Here is an 18,674-nt window from a genome sequence, read left to right as displayed (position 1 = left end):
GTTTTACCAGCGCATAATTTTAGATATGTCCCAAAGGTGGGACGCCCTGTTTAACAGCCGCAACCTCTCATACGAATGCACTCTGGCAAGATAAAATGCAAAATGCAACAATCCGCGTCTTAAAGCCATTCTACATCAAAATTGCGTGATACCACCACCAGAACACAGCTGGCCTGCTACAATCCCTGAAATGTTATGGGGATATGTAGTTCAGGGGCGAATAAATGCAGGTGCTATCACCATCTAGATGAATTGCATTTTTACAGGTGCTCGTTCCTTTTATTGCAAACACATCGAGCATGCACAGCAAATGGTGGCTTGGTGTGATTATAAAGGAAGAATAGAGATCAGCAAGACATGACCGAACCATGACAATGCCAATATAAATAACAGCATAGTGACGAAGGCATAACGATGCAGACTTCAAATGATTTCATTTAGAAAGAGGAGGCGGCGGCAGGGCAAAAACGTGCAGTTAAACACAAAGTTGAGTTTAGTGCGAAGATATACAGACAAAGAAGGCAGAACCTTTCGTGACCCACTGCCGAGCAACAGCTTTCAAGTGGTCATTTCACAAACCTTTACTTGATGCGTTCTTTAATGACTTGGTTTCTTCGCGACCAATCGGACATTGTTCAGTATACTGGTGGCACTCAGGCCCTCGTCAGTGGCCAAATGATACCTTTGTCAAAAATGTGATCATCTGGATGGAACCTGCTTTATTTTGGTTTACGGGTGGTTTTATGAAATCTCTCGTGAATTCTAAGCGAGCAAATCCGAAGCCCCATTGTGTTCTCAGTTTCACTACTTGTGTAAGAGAGAGAGAGAGGGAGAGAGAGCGAGAGAGAGAGATGGAGAAGGAGAGAGAGAGAGAGAGAGAGAGAGAGAGAGAGAGAGAGAGAGAGAGAGAGAGAGAGAGAGAGAGAGAGAGAGAGAGAGAGAGAGAGAGAGAGAGAGGAGAGAGAGAGAGAGAGATAGAGAGAGAGAGAGGAGAGAGAGAGAGAGAGAGAGAGAGAGAGAGAGAGGAGAGAGAGAGAGAGATGATATATATATATATATATATATACATATATATATATATACATATATACATATATATATACATATATATATGTATATATATGTATATATATATATATATATATATATATATATATATATATATATATATATATATATATATATATATATATATATATATATATATATATATATATATATATGGGGGTCGATACAACACCCCATGTCGTTTCCAAACTAATAAAGATAGAGCTAAGCGAAAACATCGCTGAATCGGCCCTGTCGAGATAACTTAGTTCTCACTAGTTTTTTATGTTGGTGAGCTATTAATGAGCCCCAGTGAGCCAGGTCACAGGTCAAATTTTCGTGAACATCGCATTTTTCAGGCTCACATCATACATACGAGACTGTACCTCTTGACGACACAAAACCTAAACAGACGTGCTCCTTGTTCAATGCTTAGACAATGGTGTATATTGTAATGTGTTTGACATAAAGTCAAGGTGTAGAGCACCTTTGGCCCGCGTACGGCCGGAGGGAAGTTGACTTCTTCCTTACGGTTTTAAGCACAGGTCAACAAGGAAAGGTCGCAGTGAGACGAAATTTTCCGTGCCTGTTGATCTATCATTTCGGCTTCCTTTGGAAGAATTTGAAGTTTTGATCTACCAATGTCAGTGACCTAAGTCTGGTCTGAGACGTCAATCTCTAAAACAATATGACCGCACAGGCGTTTTTTTTTGTGTCCCTTGCTATTGTTTCAACTCGTAACAGTAACAGAACAGGACAGTACCTAACTGGTAATTTTCATATTTTTCGGAAATGGTGAGGTCAGTGCCCCAGAGTCAGGTAAATATTTATCATTTTTCTTAAATAATCCAAACTTGCACTATTCTTTGGCAGCTTTGGTACTAGAATATTCGGAAAAGAGTACTAACCTACATGTAACATCATCATTGACCAAAGAGCACATGACATTAGCCCAGGTCATGAACTATATATATATATATATATATATATATATATATATATATATATATATATATGGGTATTCTCTGCAAAATACGTGCTGAGCTCAAGAGAGACAATTTTATCACGTGATTTTGGACACAGATCTCGGAAACTCCTCTGAAAACATGTCATATCATTCTAAGGCATAATGAGGTTACAATAGGTAATGAGAAAACATGCAAGGGTATATGAGATTATCCAAGGTCAACGACCTGTGTTGCTGGTAGTGGAGAGGCTGTATGAACAAGTATGATACTTGTAACTACCCCTTATCGTGTTTGTGAAGCTGATGACGTCTTGACTTTATGTATCAATGTACCAGTCCACTAACCGTACAAGGGTACCAGTTTCTTGCAGTTACATTGCCGATCATCGAATGGATTATGCGTAATACAGACAACAGTTATGCGATATTGAGTACGTTGAGATGTACAATACACTATTTCTGACCACAGAGAACCAATGTATTGGTCACATGGACCCGGTTAGCACTTCCTTTTTTGTAACTGGATGTGTCCTAAATTTGACCTGAGTTGATCTCAGATGACCTCCACGTCGGCCAAAAAAGGTATTTTTTGCCTGGAATGTTTCTTTCCGGCAACTGCACCCAGTACAATAAATCTATTCAAAACCACATCGTGAAGAAAAAAATATTTATGGCAGGCTATTGGTGGACCAAATTTAAATGATGACTTGTTCTAACCCGACCATGTGGCGAGCAGAATAGTCGGGATAAACTCCCCACGGTCTCGACGCTTACATTCGCGCCCTCGATGTCCGTCTTGAAGCGGTAACGTAGGTAATAACTGCATCTATCGGAACGAACGTGTTTGACATTTCGCGTCCTCTGCAGGCCTCACATTTGACCAAAGGTAAAAAATTTCGTGTGCATTCGTCATGATTTGACCAGACCTTCAAAGTGGTATCTTTGTTTTTCTCATGTAGCGTCTGGAAGCTGGAGATTCTAGTGGTAAGTCAACCCGCCGGCTGGGCGCGGGTTAATATAACAGATGTTGGCCTCCAGTTGGGCGCGGGTTAATGTAACAAATGTTGGCCCCCCGGTTGGGCGCGGGCTAATGTAACAAATGTTGGCCCCCCGGTTGGGCGCGGGCTAATGTTACAAATGTTGGCCCCCCGGTTGGGCGCGGGTTAATGTTACAAATGTTGGCCCGCCGGTTGGGCGCGGGTTAATGTAACAAATGTTGGCCCCCCGCTTGGGCGCGGGCTAATGTACCAAATGTTGGCCCGCCGGTTGGGCGCGGGTTAATGTAACAAATGTTGGCCCCCCGGTTGGGCGCGGGTTAATGTAACAAATGTTGGCCCCCCGGTTGGGCGCGGGCTAACGTAACAAATGTTGGCCCCCCGGTTGGGCGCGGGTTGATGTTACAAATGTTGGCCCGCCGATTGGGCGCGGTTTGATGTTACAAATGTTGGCCCCCCGGTTGGGCGCGGGTTGATGTTACAAATGTTGGCCCCCCGGTTGGGCGCGGGTTGATGTTACAAATGTTGGCCCGCCGCGCACGTTCCGCGGCATTGTCTGTTGCCGCCCGCCGCCCACCCCGGCTGTAGATCGACGTGCAATGTTGCTCAAAAACCGCTGCTCCTCCGAAATCAGGGGAGTTAGGAATACGTGTGTGGCGTCAAAAGAGGCGCAATGCCCTATAGGCTGCTTTAAATTTGGGCGCGATCGCACAATACGCCCGAGAGGTATCGTCAAATAACTTAAGGGGGATTTCATCCGCCTTATCAGAGCGAGGGTGGAAAAGAGCACATTGTTCCTGGAAGTCTGATTTACTGTAAAATTCGTAGTTTCAAATATGTCTTATTACGTGTATGTTTAGCCGTATGCTATACGTTTCTAGCTTAATGTAAAGATTATGACGTAATCTAATTAGATCACCCTTTTCAATGCGAAGGTCAAGAATGACGATATGCAGACGTTCGGCATCCTTTAAAAACACGAACGTCATCGCAGAACAAACATGATACGGTTTGCCGCATAGCACAGAAAAGCCTTCAGCTTCTGGTTTTCAGCATTACGAATTGAAAACTTAAATGTTAACCGTCTTCAATATACTAAGAGGTACAGTTTGAACACCGTTGTGATGCCAAATTACAATTACATTGATGCACTCAGCATGATTGTTTACTAGCCTTACAGCGCCGTTTGACGAGCATCTCCTGCCCTATTGAAGGTCATCAGCTCAACATAAGAATTCTGACCTCATAACGACGGTTTACTCTCATCTTCCCATGAACGGGACGTTACTCGCATCTTACCTGAACCACGACCCGGTAATCTCGGATGACGCCATTTTGTTGCCGTGGAACACCCCAGGTTATTCTCAGCACTCCTCGGTCTGACAGCTGGGTCTCCAACTTCGTCACCCGCGAAGGAGCTGCGCACAACAACTGGGTTTCTATATTTGTAAGCAGTCAACATCTTTATGGATAATCCGATTTGGCTTGTGCGAGTAATTTAATCTTTTATGCGTTGTCAGTTATAAAAATTACATTACGCGTCCTTTTCACGCGTTACCAATCAATCTCTGATATCTTGAAAGTCTGCAGCCAGTTTGCTAGGGAGTATAAGCAACGAAATGTAATTATGAAGATACTCTTTTTAAGTTAAAAGAACTACAGGCGTTGAAATATTTGGTAACCCAATCTTCGGCATTTTCACGTTTGCGATCGATGCAAGAACATAGTCATAAATTTCGAGTGATGACCTCTTTGTCGGTCTGAGAACAGCTCTGACCTCTCAGTTTGTAGAACGTGCCAAGCAACTACAAGTACGTCAAACAAGCCACACAGTTCCTATAACCTGTTTTACCTGTTTCATTGGTCTGGAAAGTCTTCGTTGACACGGCACCTGCACCTTTCCGATTCGCCGCCACCACCTGCACGGTGTAACGTGAGTACGGAGTGAGGTTGTTGAACTCCGCGCGCCCGCCTGGCTCGACAAGTTGATGGACTGGGACTGCCGCACTCTGCGATGCCGATTGGAGCGTGACGTTCAACCGGTACGGGCAGGCTGTCTCGTCATTCGCGATCGACTGAAAGATACGTGAGGGACGCAGGTGTGCGTTACGTACTTGCCAGATACGGCAATCAAGCGAACCACGCCACACTCAGGTTGCACTTATGAGTAAACTCAACTCAGTATGGTCACTATTGATACGTCTTCAATTGTCTTCCTTAATGTACGGAATACTTAATCTCATATCACGCAAGTTGCTGAGTGCATTTGCGAGGATCATGATTCATAAAGATAAGACAGTAGTCACAGACTTATTCCTCGAAATTAGGCTATTACTGCTGTCTTATCTAAATACACAATCTCATTGACAGACAGTGCATGATATTTGAAGATAATAAAGCCAGCATCGTACATAATGAAACAAGCTCACGTATAACTATTGGTATGCTTTTTATTAGAGAAGACTGCTCTACACAGCACAACTCTCTGTCAAGCGACTATGCTCCTCAATGCGTCAAGGTTCGACTACGTCCTCGTACCTTGCACAACAGTGATTGAGAACCAATTGACGACCGCTATATCTGGAGATCGTGCTTACGAACGATTCCCGGCCTTGATCGCCGCACGGTTACGGAATGCCAGGATTTGAATGACGTTAATTTGCCGTCATAAATGCCAAGGTGACCTTGAAATGCTCTTTCACATCTTTGCGGCTTTTAAGCTGAGGAACCAGAGGGAATCGGTGTTAAAAAGGGAGTGGCCCTTAGCTACATCGAAAGATTTTCAATATGGCTAATTCAGTTCAAAACCCCTTGCAAACAAGAACCACTATCTTTTATCTCAGCTTCGCAAAAGTGTTTAACACTATATAACGCATCTAAAATACACCATGAAAAAAGGGAGAGAGAGAGAGAGAGAGAGAGAGAGGAGAGAGAGAGAGAGAGAGGAGAGAGAGAGAGAGAGAGAGAGAGAGAGAGAGAGAGAGAGAGAGGAGGCATCTCCTTTTCTCCCTCTCTCCCCTCTTCCTCCCTATGTTCCCCCTTCTTGTCTGTCTGTCGGTCCGCCTGTCCGTCTGTCTGTCTGTCTGTCTGTCTGTCTGCTGTCTCTCTCTCTCTCTCTCTCTCTCTCTCCTCTCTCTCTCTCTTCTCTCCTCTCTCTTCTCTCTCTCTCTTTCTCTCTCTTCTATCTATCTCTCTCTCTCTCTCTCTTCTCTCTCTCTCTTCTCTCTCTCTCTCTTTCTCTCTCTCTCTCTCTTCTCTCTCTCTCTCTCTCTCTCTCTCTCTCTCTCTCTCTCTCTCTCGATCTCGATCATACTCGATCTCTATCCTCTCTCTCTCTTTCTCTCTGTCTATCTTTCTCTCCCTCTCCCTCTCTCTCTCTCTTTCTTCTCTCTCAACTCAGTTTGTTCATATGGTTCCTATGCCGTTGAAATGAAAGTCAGCTAACGTATTTGAAGGCGGACCAAGGAGAGCCTCATCCTTAATTTTGCTAATGATCCCAAATCAATGGGAGGCGTTTGGGGATGAATTGAACGTCGTGTGTTTCCGTTGGCACTGGCCGGCGTACATAACCTGATAGTTTCGAATATGTGCTGCCTTTCCCTTGACCTTATGGTGTTTGTTCTATAGGTCTCCCAGTACTGCAGGCAATATAAAAAGACGCGGGAATTGATCGATTAAGCCGTGTTGGTGTCCATAGTTCTCACGAAGCAGAGTTAGCCAGAGGGAAGTTTGAGAACCTCCGCCCAATGCCTCTGTTTACCACACTTTCCGCATGTTAGACTCCTGCTGCATCCTACTTTCGGTGTTCAGAGAGATTAAGGCAATGCAGGTATTTTAATGAGCAAGGCGAAAGTGGACGCCGAAGGAAGGACATCAGGGACTATCAGGACAAGGACTATCAGGGAAGGACATTCCTAGGGAACCGTTCAACCTGGTGGGACAACGGAGTGTTGGACGAAGCCATTCACATCCGAGATAGTTTCTTAGGCGATACACGAACTGAATTCGTAGGCAATACACGAACTGAATTTGGAACTGCAACAAATTCCATTGGCCTAGCGTCAGGTGTAAAGGTCAGACCAAGGTCAAACTTGACTGCTTTTTTACTTGAATGCTTGCTTTATGGGGTAGTTTTTAATGCTAAAGTAGAATCTATTAATGACAAGGACCGCAACAAACATGCTCCAAAGGCTTCTCAAAGGTCAGATTAGGTCACTGACCTAAAATGACACCGCTAGCATTTTGTTGTCAGGAAAATAACATCTGGCGTAATCCTGAAAGCTGGTTTGAATGAAAAACTAACAGCAATATTGCGGTTTTTGTAACATTGAGCCTTCAATGGCTAGACAGGGTGACCTGACCCTTAATGGACGCCAATGACCTTTTGCTTAGAACAGGTATCTGGGTTCACGGTGGTTGTGTGAGAATGTCTGGGAGACTTTGAGCACCAATCTGGAGTTTTCCCTGCTTGACCTGATTTGTCCCGAAGGTCGTGACTTTGGAATATTAAAGCTTGAAACAGCTGATTTCACTTAAAAATTAACCCACCCTGTGAATTTGGCAAGCGATTCCACATGCAAATTAACCAACCGTGCGTTTTTGGTGCCTCTAGCTTTCCTAGTTTCGGAGATCCCAGCGGTCCAATCGATCCTCATCCAAGTGGATGATACTCAACCGGCCACCAAAACCCGCGCTGAAATCTGACAGTGTCTTCCATAATTTTCGGTCTAAAAACACATTGTTCCAATTATGGTGCTATTTCAGGTGTGTGCGGTGTGCGGTGTGCGTGTGTCTGGGGGGGAGGGGGGAAATGAAATAGGGATATCGAGGCAAACGATGCATCCATAGACAATCACCTGGACGACGACGGAGACGGACACGGCCGTCAGGTCGACAATAAGAATGTCGCTAGCTTCTCCCGGTTCTGTGGACGACACGAGCCTGTCAGTCATGAAGGCCATCACGCAAAGGAAATTATTAGCGCTCAGATTCAATATTGGCCTCCTATTTGTCATATCATGCATCACCATGTTATCACGGAACAATATTTCACATGCACGCATGTGCTGCAGATTGTTTTAAAAGGGAGCCAGCTAACAAAGCTTTGGTAGGTAGCAAGCTTTGGCAGCCAACAGAATGCAGCATCAAATAACAGTTAAACGACGATTACTAGAATGTTTTCGTGATAGCATTCAAACAATGGCTCCTAAAGCGTGCTTTCGTGTTTGGCAAGCATTGCGTTCGTTCATGTTGACGAGCAGTTGCATCCAGCCGGCAGTAAGTCGGAACGCCCTTACCAGCACAGTCTGTGGTAGCGGGGACGTATGGAACTTTCGATTCGTTAGTTGCCGAACGTCCCAGGGTGGTATCAGTGATGATGATTCTGGCGAAATACTTTGTGCTTGCTTCTAAGTTTCGGATTTCGAAGCGAATAGTTTGGGGTCCTGGAACAGCAAATGATCATACGTTTGGTTTAAAATATAGCCCTCATTAGGTAGCAGTCAGCATCGGCTTCAAGCAAATGAAAGACACTCAATTCACTGACCCTCGCCCTGATTCATCGTCTTTCATGGCAGAGTGGTAGGAGATCGATGCAAACCGCCCCCTTCCCCCACCCTCTGCAGTTTCCAAACTAAGAGCTGTCTGACCACAAGGTCATGAACTAGGAGCCTCAAATTTTGACACAAGTAAGTCCACGTACATGCCCATCCACACTGTGACTTTGGTGTCTCCAGCTGTCTTAGTTTTTTATATCTCAGTGGGGTGTCAAATCGACCCCCACCTGAGCGCAACGTATTCAACCGGCAACTCGGGCGCGTGTTAAGTCAAAAGAAAGGGATTTATAGCTTCGAGTTTCACCCATATGCTGGTGTGTCGCCCTCCCCTGCACGTGCACAATCAGCTGGCGCGATAGAGTAGCACCCATTCCAAGGAGTGCTGAGTTTGGAAGCCAGTAGCCTCCGTATGGGCATTTGAATTCGCATAGTACACTTACTTTGTTTTAAGTGGCTTCTGTTTGCAACAATTGCACAGTAAATTATAACATTAGTCGTTCCTATTATCATACCATTCGCTAGGAGCGCTGTTGCATGCATACAGATGTGGACCACAGCTGATCAAACTGCCACTTAACTTCCTTGACGTCCAAGTCGACAGTGGACAATCAGCTGACACGGAGTGGGAAGGGCTAACACCAGCCCGGTTACGCTCGACAGTCAGCTGACACGGAGTGGGAGGGGCTAACACCAGCCCGATTACGCTCGACAGTCAGCTGATACGGAGTGGGAACGGCTGACACCAGCCCGGTTACGCTCGACAGTCAGCTGACACGGAGTGGGAAGTGATGACACCAGCCCGTTTACGCTCGACGGTCAGCTGACACGGAGTGGGAAGGGATGACACCAGCCCGGCTACGCTCGAAGGTCAGCTGACACGGAGTGGGAAGGGATGACACCATCCCGGCTACGCTCGACGGTCAGCTGACACGGAGTGGGAAGTGATGACACCAGCCCGGTTACGCTCGACGGTCAGCTGACACGTAGTGGGAAGGGATGACACCAGCCCGGTTACGCTCGACGGTCAGCTGACACGGAGTGGGAAGGGATGACACCAGCCCGGTTACGCTCGACGGTCAGCTGACACGGAGTGGGAAGGGATGACACCAGCCCGGTTACGCTCCGACACCACATACCGTCGGGATCACGGCCGCCGACGACAGGACCATCCCGTGACGACACCCAGCTGCCGCCGGTGTCTGCTCGCCGGTACTCGGCCGCGTAGCGGTACGGGCCGTGGCCGAAGCCGTTGTCATACTCTGAACTCCACGGCGCGTGGGTGATGACCAGGCGATTATAGCCCACCTCCACCAGCTGGGGCGGGTCACGGAACCACGGAAACACTACCGGGGGGAAGAGGGTCGTCAGTCAGCGCCCGGTCACGGCCCGGTCACGCCCGTTTCATGCGTACGTGCCGGCACACTGCGCAGGCGATCTGCAGGACAGCCTGTGACGGTCAGTCCGAACGACCGCAACGAACCTGCACCCGTCCGGACAACTCTGGCTATGGTGGGGGCCGCAATGTCAGCGTTGTACAATCTGTCGCCGCTATCAAAAGATGTGTACACATTATGACATCTTGCCTGCAGTAAGTGATAGGTGAGCAAAGTTGATATCCATCCGCGCTCAAGAAGCATCTTAATTTGTCTTCGTAACGTAATAATAACGTACGTAACGTAACGCAACGTAATAACGTTTTTTCACCGGAGCTCTGCGAGTTGCCTTCAGAGGACGCAAGATCTAAAAACTTAACAAGCTAGAGTCGCGTGGAAATGGCTTTGGAAACCTCTCATCACACTTTGGAACAAAAAGGTAGGACTGAAATAGGGAGTGACTTTGGCAGGTCAAATCAGGCTATAGGCGAGAAATATACTCTTGTGAATCCTCCTGTTGTTGAATGTTATTTTTTGAGAAAACAAAATTCTAATTGCCACTTTTACCAAAAGATGCTACCCATATTGCATTGAGGAAGTGGTTATTGATCACGAAGCCGTTACGGCCAGGTGCTTGAAGTTTTCACAGCACGAGGATACATAATGTAAACTTAGCTCTTCCGGAAAAACCTGACGTGCGCCGGGCCGGGGGTCTGAGACAGCCGGGCGCGACCGGAGTGTCGACTTCCCCCCCCCCCCCCCCCCGGGATCTTCCCAGCTTCCCAACACCGTATGAGAAAAACAAAGACACCGTTGTGAGGGTCTCGTCAAATTGTGAAGAATGCGTTCAAAATGTTTGACCTTAGCCCAGATGTGGGGTCGGCAGAGCTTACAAAAGGTCAAAAACGGTCGTTCGGATAAATGCAGATAAGCCTATGTTAACACGCCGAGATGGATATTGAAGGCACGGAAATACGCGTTAAGTCTATTCCGACCACTTTTTTCCCCTGCAAGAGTTAGGTCAGATCAGGTCACCGTCAAACATTGGTCTACCAGTAACCTACAAGAACGATACTTGTTCACGATGTGCTCCTGACCGAGTTTATTTCATTAGATGCAGCTGTAGGACAAAATTAGCTCAGACACAACATTGCTATTATGGGCTGATCTGGAGGTTATCTCAGGCCAAATTGGGTCAAATCTATAGACCATGCAAATGAAAAAATAGTGCTAACCGGGTCTCTGTAAACAGCACAATACTATTCTGTGGCCAGAAAAAGTTTGCAGCACATTTACAGGTACTCAAAATCGCATCGCTGTTGTTTACATTATGCATAGTCCGTTCGGCGCTTAGCATTACATTTGTAACAAACAGAGAGCAAGTGCGTTGGTACATATAATCATGCGTCATCAGGTTCACAGAACGATAAAAAGATTGTTACACGCATCGCAATCGTTCGCATAGCCTCCCCATTACCCGCAACATAGATCATTGACCTTGGATGACGTTATATGACCTTGCAACCTTTTGACGACCGCGTGACCTATTGTGACCGCAATATGCGTTAGAATGGAATCACAACATGTTCTTAGTAGGGTATCTGAACTCTGTGTCTAAAACTACCTAATGAAACTGTTTATTTTGAGCTCAGCATGGTTTTGCGGAAGGTACTCATACAGGAAGGTCATGACCTAGGCCAAGACCATGTGCTCTGTAGTCATGTAATTGTGGTGCACGTGAGTTAGTACTGTTTACCTCATATAAAAGCACCAAAACCACACATTGCGCTCAACTTTGCATTAGCTACGAAACAATAGTGAATATTGGCGTGATTTTAGATCGCTGTTCTCACCTTTTGCAAAAATTTGAAATATACGAAGTGTAGGTACTATCATGTTCTATTACAATGTCCGGGTTGAACAACGCAAATGATCCACAAGACCTGTGTGTGATAAACGTCATTTAGAGCTTGATCTGACTGACCTGACTAAGGTCACTGATCTTGGTAGATTAAAACGTCAAGTTTCCACAAAGAATGCCAAATTGATAGACGAAGGGCTGCTAAAAATGTTGTGCTGCTGCAAGCGTATATTTGTGGCCCGTGGCCGAAAAACCGTAGGGAAGAAGTCAACTTCCCCCCGGCCGGGTTATGTGAGGGCCAATTAGACCTGCACGTGATTCCACTGTTATAGCATAGGTGTTGCTTGCTGAAATCATTGCCAGGCAAATCTGCCGCGTATACCCAACGTCAATAACTTCAATGTTCAGATCACAAGTACCGGCTTCCAGCAGCTGGTATTTATTTTATAATTCCTTGTGTGTTAAGTTATATGGGCATTGGAGCATGTCGGTATAAACGCCCTGTTTCATCGGCAACAGGATTCAAACTTACGCAGTGTACCGTCAGAAAACTGCAAGGCATTGCAGCTGGATCACATCAGAGTGCGTGTGTGAGCTTACATACGTGACGCTTACACAGCTTACACAGCTTACACACGCGTGACGCAAGCTTACATTGTTGACAAAGAGGAGGCAGGTCGTTGCTGTCAGCGCATCCGTCGTCACATTGTCCCGTGAACCTGTCGCATGACCCGAATTTGCACTTGCCGCACGAGAACTCACAGTCCGGGCCATACCGTTCTCGTGTACAGCCTGAAAAAGAAAGAAGGTCGGCAACCAAGCATGTTGATTGGTACCCGTGATGAATACCGATGGTTATGGGAAAAATCCGTCGCTGGCGGTGGTTTTCGCTTTCCTTTCACCGTGCACTATCAACGTGTATTCAATAGTGATATTATAATATATCACGTTGTGTGCTTGCCGGTTGGCCATTGACTGAGTTTATCTAGACCCAAGTTTTCTATAAAAAAGAGCCGTATTCAGTTCAGGACACATGAATGTTTAATGCTGCACTCGCTATCACCACCCGTTTTGTCCCCGCCCTGTTATTTAAGATGGGGAGGGGCATTCGATCGCCTCTTCGGTTTTATCTGTTGCTGGTTTCTCCAAAATGGTTTGGACCAAGTCGTTAGAATTTGCTTACTTTTCCTAGGCATTTTTTTGCACGTCTTGTGCCAAAACTTAGATCTCGTGGCACACGTGGGGGCACATCCAAGATCCGGTTTCGAGAAGGGCTCCAGTGAAATTTGGCGATGCTGCTAAGATGGGGATCCCTACTGGATGATGTGCGCTGCCTGGCGCTTATTGTCAGCGATCGGCGATCGCTGATCGGCAGTCAGCGATCGCCGGCCATTTCAATAGACCACGCATAAGTCACTCGTCCATACTCCCCTCCTTCTGAAACCTGCACATTCCTATACCACATGTTCACACCCGCTATATCAGCCCTGCAATTTATCTAGAAGGAATATTAACATTACGGCCAGTAGTCATTGTCTTCTACTAATTTCGCTTCCCTTTTCACTCCACTGGCACCGTCTATACGTGCTTTTAAGATTATACCATCTTTATGATGTCATAACAACACACCATCGCATATTTCTTCCATGAGCTCAATGGAAAACCAGTCTGAGGACTTTTTGTTATCCTCCCTTTGTTTGCATTCTGGGTACGCCTATAAACTCGGGATCTTTAGAAAAAAAAACTACTGACATCTCGATTTGCGATCATTTAGCTATCGATCTGCGCCAGTTGCAGCGAAGGTGGTTACTAAACTTGCTTACTAAACTATGTTACTAAACTTGGTTACTAAACTATCGCGGATCAAATATAAACCATCACCTTTTGTTTTTGTCTCTCCGTTCCCCTCTTCTAAATATATTAGGGAACTTTCGTCTTAGAAATGTAGAACATTTCAGGGAAATCGAACAGCCATCGGGTTTTGGTAATCGGTAATCGGCAATCAGTAATCGGTAATTGGTGCAGTTCACAGCCCTGTCCTTCTTAAGGCCTAAGCCTCTCCAGTTTCTGAGCTACGCGCCCGCAAAGATGTGCAGACTATTTCGGGGAGACTATTTCAAGGTAACTCAGGCGTTCATGGCGCCATAATGATGTCTTTCAAATCATGCCATTCCATTAGCCACGCTGCAATCAAGGCTAAGATAAAAATAATTGTCGAGTCATTCACGTTTGGCGTTCGTGAGCAGGATTTCCAGATATACGAACGTTAGCTGGCCTTCAATTAATGTCGTGCAAGGTACGATGACATGATCAGACAATGACGTATTGAGGAGCCTATTCAGTAAACAAAGAAATTGTGTCGTCTGGAGCAGTATTTTGCACTTAAACGTATGCCAGTAGTCATAAGTGAGCTTCTTTTGTCATATCTGATGCTTGTTTCAACATCTTCAAATATGGAGCATTCCCTTCAGGAGATAAAGTTTTAAAAATCACGCTCCTACGATATGTGGGCGCTAAACATCTTGCACAAATACGCCAATTGCTCCACGCGGGGAACGTTTTCCCCTATATCCCTCGGGAGTACACAAATTGGGGTTAGTTCCTCCTTAGCGAGCCATCACTGTATTTCCACGTGGTTGCGACTGCACGTTTGGAAGCGGATGAGGAAATCCCTCCAAAAAAGTATTGTCAGCGGGTTTTTAAACTTACATTTTCCCGTGTAAAAGTTGATTCAAATGTTAAAGCCTTCGCGCGTATTTTGTGACGACTTCAAGCCTGTTTTATTGTGCACTTCCGTTTTTTAAGCATGTTTAACAGGACGATTACCTGCTGTTTTCTACATAACACTAATTTTGTCAAACAGAGCATGTTTACAAACGAAAAGTTCAAACTTCACTAAACTGATGACGAATTAAGGGGCATTTGACCTCACAGTCCTTTACGCTAGTGTTTAGCCAAGTATGCCTAAACTTCAACAGCCACGATAGATATCTTTGATGCGCTCACTGTTGATAGAAAACAATAAGATGACATGTACTGCGTCCCACCTAGTAACATCACGAGACTCCGATTCGCAGGATATCTAGCGGGAGATGTCCGCTCGATCAACCCAAAGCTACAGCAGTTCACAATATACAACACAGATGCCACAGCAATAAAAACGCCATACGGCATCTCTCTAAGCAAAACAAAGAAATAACTTATCGGTGGGCTAAGTCACTTGGATCAAGCTACGCGGAGCTGGGACCCGGAGCTCACCCTCAGTTCACAGGTGGCTACACCTGGCTTTCTGGAAAGGTCACCGCCTTCAGTGCATTCAAGGAACTGTCATATCCTTAAACGCATCGGGAACAGCGACCGGACCCTTGACCAGCGGGTCCAGACCGGCAATGAAAGGAAATGTTCCGCATTCGAAGATTTTGAAGCAAGCACCAGATATGATGAAATGAATTCACTTAGAACTATTGGTATACTGTTGAAGCAAGCACCAGACATGATGATAACTATTGGTATGCTGTCGAGTGGTAAAGACTGCTCTAGACAGCGTGATTTCTCTCTTTGGTAAATATGTTCCTCGAGACGTCATTTTTTATTGCGTCATCGCACCCTTACCAACATTGATTGATGAGTAATTGACGGCCGACATATTTGAAAATTGGGCTCACGAACGCCACGTATGAACGACTCGACAATGACATTTTGTTTGGCATTGATCGCCGCTTGACCAATCAAGATCAGAATGACGTCATTATAGCGTCGTGGTTGTCTGTGCTACCATGAGATAGCCTGCATGTGATAGTCAGCACAGCTTCCCGGACGTGTAGCCCAGAAATTAGAGTGGTTTAGATCCGATGAAGCGTACGGCTGTGAACTGCACTGAATGATCTTCAGGATGAACAATTCAACTCAAAACGCCCAAACAAGTGTGGAACACTCCCTTTATCAGGTCCAGCACCTTAGAGAACCCGGAACCGATAGAGGCTCGCACCTAAAGACCCCAGGCCAAACCGGGCCATTGGTGCTGGCGACGTGATCAGGCGGCTGGCGTAGGCGGGGCTAAGTAGGCGGGGTAACCGGGGTTAGGCGCTGCACGACACCGCGAGGCTGTGCAGCGCCTAAAAGAGCCCCGCGAGGTCCTTGCGTGGCGACATTCGATAACGCTAGTGTTATCGTGACTATAAAAGTACTGATATGTTAATGGTGATCAGGAGCGTCAATGACTGCATCTGCCTATCCAAATCGTTTTGCCCGAGGCAGTAAAAAAAGCAGTCGTTACCTGATGCGATCACTCGAGGCGCATGTGATGAGCAGGACAAGGGCCACCCACCTCTGTGGCAGAAGGTCCCGCTCCAGCCTGGTGCACAGGAGCAGCCGTACGGGTCTGGCACGCAGAGGAGACGCCTCCTGCAGCTGTTGCTATGGCAGGACGACAAGCATGTGCGACCGAAATGTGCCCTGCCACAACCTGGTGATAGAAGAGGCTTTCGTCATCATGGCAACCCCGCACACACATAGCTTTCACAACGCTCCTAGTCTTTTTGGAAAAGTGTAATTTTCACAACGCTCCTGGTTATTTTTGAACAGTATAGCTTTCAAAACGCACCTGGTCACTTTCGAACAGTTCGGTCAAAAATAGGTACGCGCACTAAATCGGCTCAAAAATATTATTTCTGTGCTTGGTGGTTGTCATGATCTTTAAATTGTTTGAGTTTTGTTGTCTATCGGCCACAGTCAAGAATCACTGGTGGTTGGCTTTGATACGACCAGGAATATAGACAGCTGCTACCTTTCTTTGAGTCGAAGGCAGCTGAAACAGGCCAAACAACACAATCTTAAACACCAGATGCAAAAACTTGGTCGAACGTATACACCAAACAAACATCGAAAGCAATGCCTACCTCGCTCTACATGCCTCTGCAGAAATACGCTGTGCGGTTCACTTTGAAACTCGGGCCAAAATTAGACAACAAAGTACGCAAAAGGCCAAAGCTAAAAGCATCGGAACTCTACACACATATTTTAAAATTACCACACTACGTCTCTTTAGTGCAGCTGTGGCCACAGTGACATCTAGTTAAAAATCATGTCGCATTGTCTTTCCCACACAAATTTTGTCCAACTACGCGCTTGAATTCTTAAGAAAGTGACTAATATCATGGCGGAATTTGCCTCCCTTTCTTTTGACGTCTGGTAAGTCAACGACGTATTCGTATTCGAATCCAGCGTCGAGTACCTGACTCCGCTTAAAATGAGTGTTTAGGTCAAATGCAGCCCGCTGATAATAAATTCAGGCTCATTCTCCTCTACCTGCAATAAACTGACCTCCAGAGGTCAACTAAACACGCAAGCAAAACGCACCACCGCTGTATGACACTGATGTTTTTAAAAATGATATGATCTGGAAGCCAGTTATCAGTTCCATCGTGGGATATCAAAACGGTAAGCTTCAAAGTCCAATGTAGTTGTAAAAAAGCTCCAAAAACACATTTTCAAGGTCAAAGCACGAGAAAGCGTCGCATTGCCACTGTGTAAAATTAATCACGTTGTCGAATTCAGCGTGGATTTCCAAAAGCGTCAGAGTCGAAGTCAAGACTGAAGGTCAAACTCGTTATCAAAGGACAGGGGTAGCATCGCACTGCCACTTTGTGGCAACGATCTGTATAGGTGAGGCAACATTAGAAAACCCATGTTCGATTCTAGCCTGGGATATCAAAACGTCAAACTTTAAGGTCCGTTGCGGTGGTACGAGCGCTCGAAAAACAAATTATCAGGGTCGAAGGAGGTGGTAGTGTTGCATTGCCGCTGTATGGCACGGATGTCCACAACAAAGGCGTCATTAGAAAGCCCGTTGTCGACTCCATCCTTGGCATCCAAAAACACCGGCGTTAAAGCAAAACGTAAGGTAAAATTCAAGGTCAAAGAACAGGGTAACGCAGCACTGCCACTGCATAAAATTGATCTGTATAGATTATTTATATATGCATTATTAGAAATGTATAGGCATAGGTATAGGTATAGACATTTTTAGAAAGCTTGTAGTCGATTCCAGCTGAGATATCAAACCAATACCACAGTAACTATAACATCCAAGTCAAATTTCGAAATATTCAACCAGTCCAATGTAAAAATTTTTCAGTATCTGTCCGAAAGGGTGGCGTTGCGGCGCTACTCTTTTGTTTAACTTTAAATTTAACCATGGATTTCGACTTTGACTCTGATGTTTTCAGAGCCTAGGCTGGAGCTGATGCAGCGGCACAATGGCGCTATCCAGTTATTTTACCTTAAAAAGCGTGTTCAAAATTTAAAGATATTAAAGAAGCGCCAAATGTGATGAAATAAGCTCGCTTATAAATATTCATGTATTTTTTAACGGAAAAGACTGCTCAAGATAACACAACTTCTCGATTTAGTAAATATGCTACTCAATACGTTAATGTTTGATGGCGTCATCGTACCTGGCACAACACTGATTAAGAGTCAATTGAGGGCCATGATATCTGAAGATTATGCTCCCAAACGAAAAATATGAACGACTCAACAATTATGTCCTTATTTGCCTTGATCGCCGCACGACCAATGAAAGGACACGATTTGAGTCCCGTTATTATGGCGTTCTGAATTCATGAGTGACCTTGGAATAGTCTGCACGGAACAGTCTGGGCGTCTCCACGGGTGTGCAGCTTGGAAACTGGAGGGGCTTAGATCTTAAGGGGAGGAAGGCTGTGAACTGCACCGATTAATCTTCGAGACGACTTTTTCAGTTAAAAACACTATACAAATGTGTGAAACTTCCCTGAACCGCCGAAGTTGCAATGGATGGGCGTCTAGCAGCTAACACTGTATTATAATATACCCCGGATGACGCGGTACGGCTCT

The 18,674-nt window shown here is 45.6% G+C and overlaps 1 protein-coding gene across 3 annotated transcripts in view; it reads right to left on the bottom strand.

Moving 5' to 3' along the window:
- The window catches only part of LOC119109281 (receptor-type tyrosine-protein phosphatase mu), a 103,209-nt gene that overhangs the window by 41,095 nt on the left and 43,440 nt on the right, over positions 1 to 18,674 (bottom strand). For all 3 annotated transcript variants that reach the window (XM_037232874.1, XM_037232876.1, XM_037232875.1), the window contains 7 exons: positions 16,126 to 16,263; positions 12,453 to 12,590; positions 9,701 to 9,907; positions 8,307 to 8,453; positions 7,866 to 7,933; positions 4,862 to 5,084; positions 4,309 to 4,427 (listed from right to left, as the gene is read on the bottom strand). In XM_037232874.1, coding sequence (XP_037088769.1) covers positions 4,309 to 4,427; positions 4,862 to 5,084; positions 7,866 to 7,933; positions 8,307 to 8,453; positions 9,701 to 9,907; positions 12,453 to 12,590; positions 16,126 to 16,263 — 1,040 coding nt within the window. The remainder of the gene's footprint in view (positions 1 to 4,308; positions 4,428 to 4,861; positions 5,085 to 7,865; positions 7,934 to 8,306; positions 8,454 to 9,700; positions 9,908 to 12,452; positions 12,591 to 16,125; positions 16,264 to 18,674) is intronic.

Source organism: Pollicipes pollicipes, unplaced genomic scaffold, assembly GCF_011947565.3.
Source record: "Pollicipes pollicipes isolate AB1234 unplaced genomic scaffold, Ppol_2.1 Scaffold_7231;HRSCAF=8579_pilon_pilon_pilon, whole genome shotgun sequence".
Taxonomy (NCBI): Eukaryota; Metazoa; Arthropoda; class Thecostraca; order Pollicipedomorpha; family Pollicipedidae; genus Pollicipes; species Pollicipes pollicipes.
The sequence above is the reverse complement of the archived record's forward strand: the minus strand, read 5'-3'. Positions and strand labels throughout refer to the sequence as shown.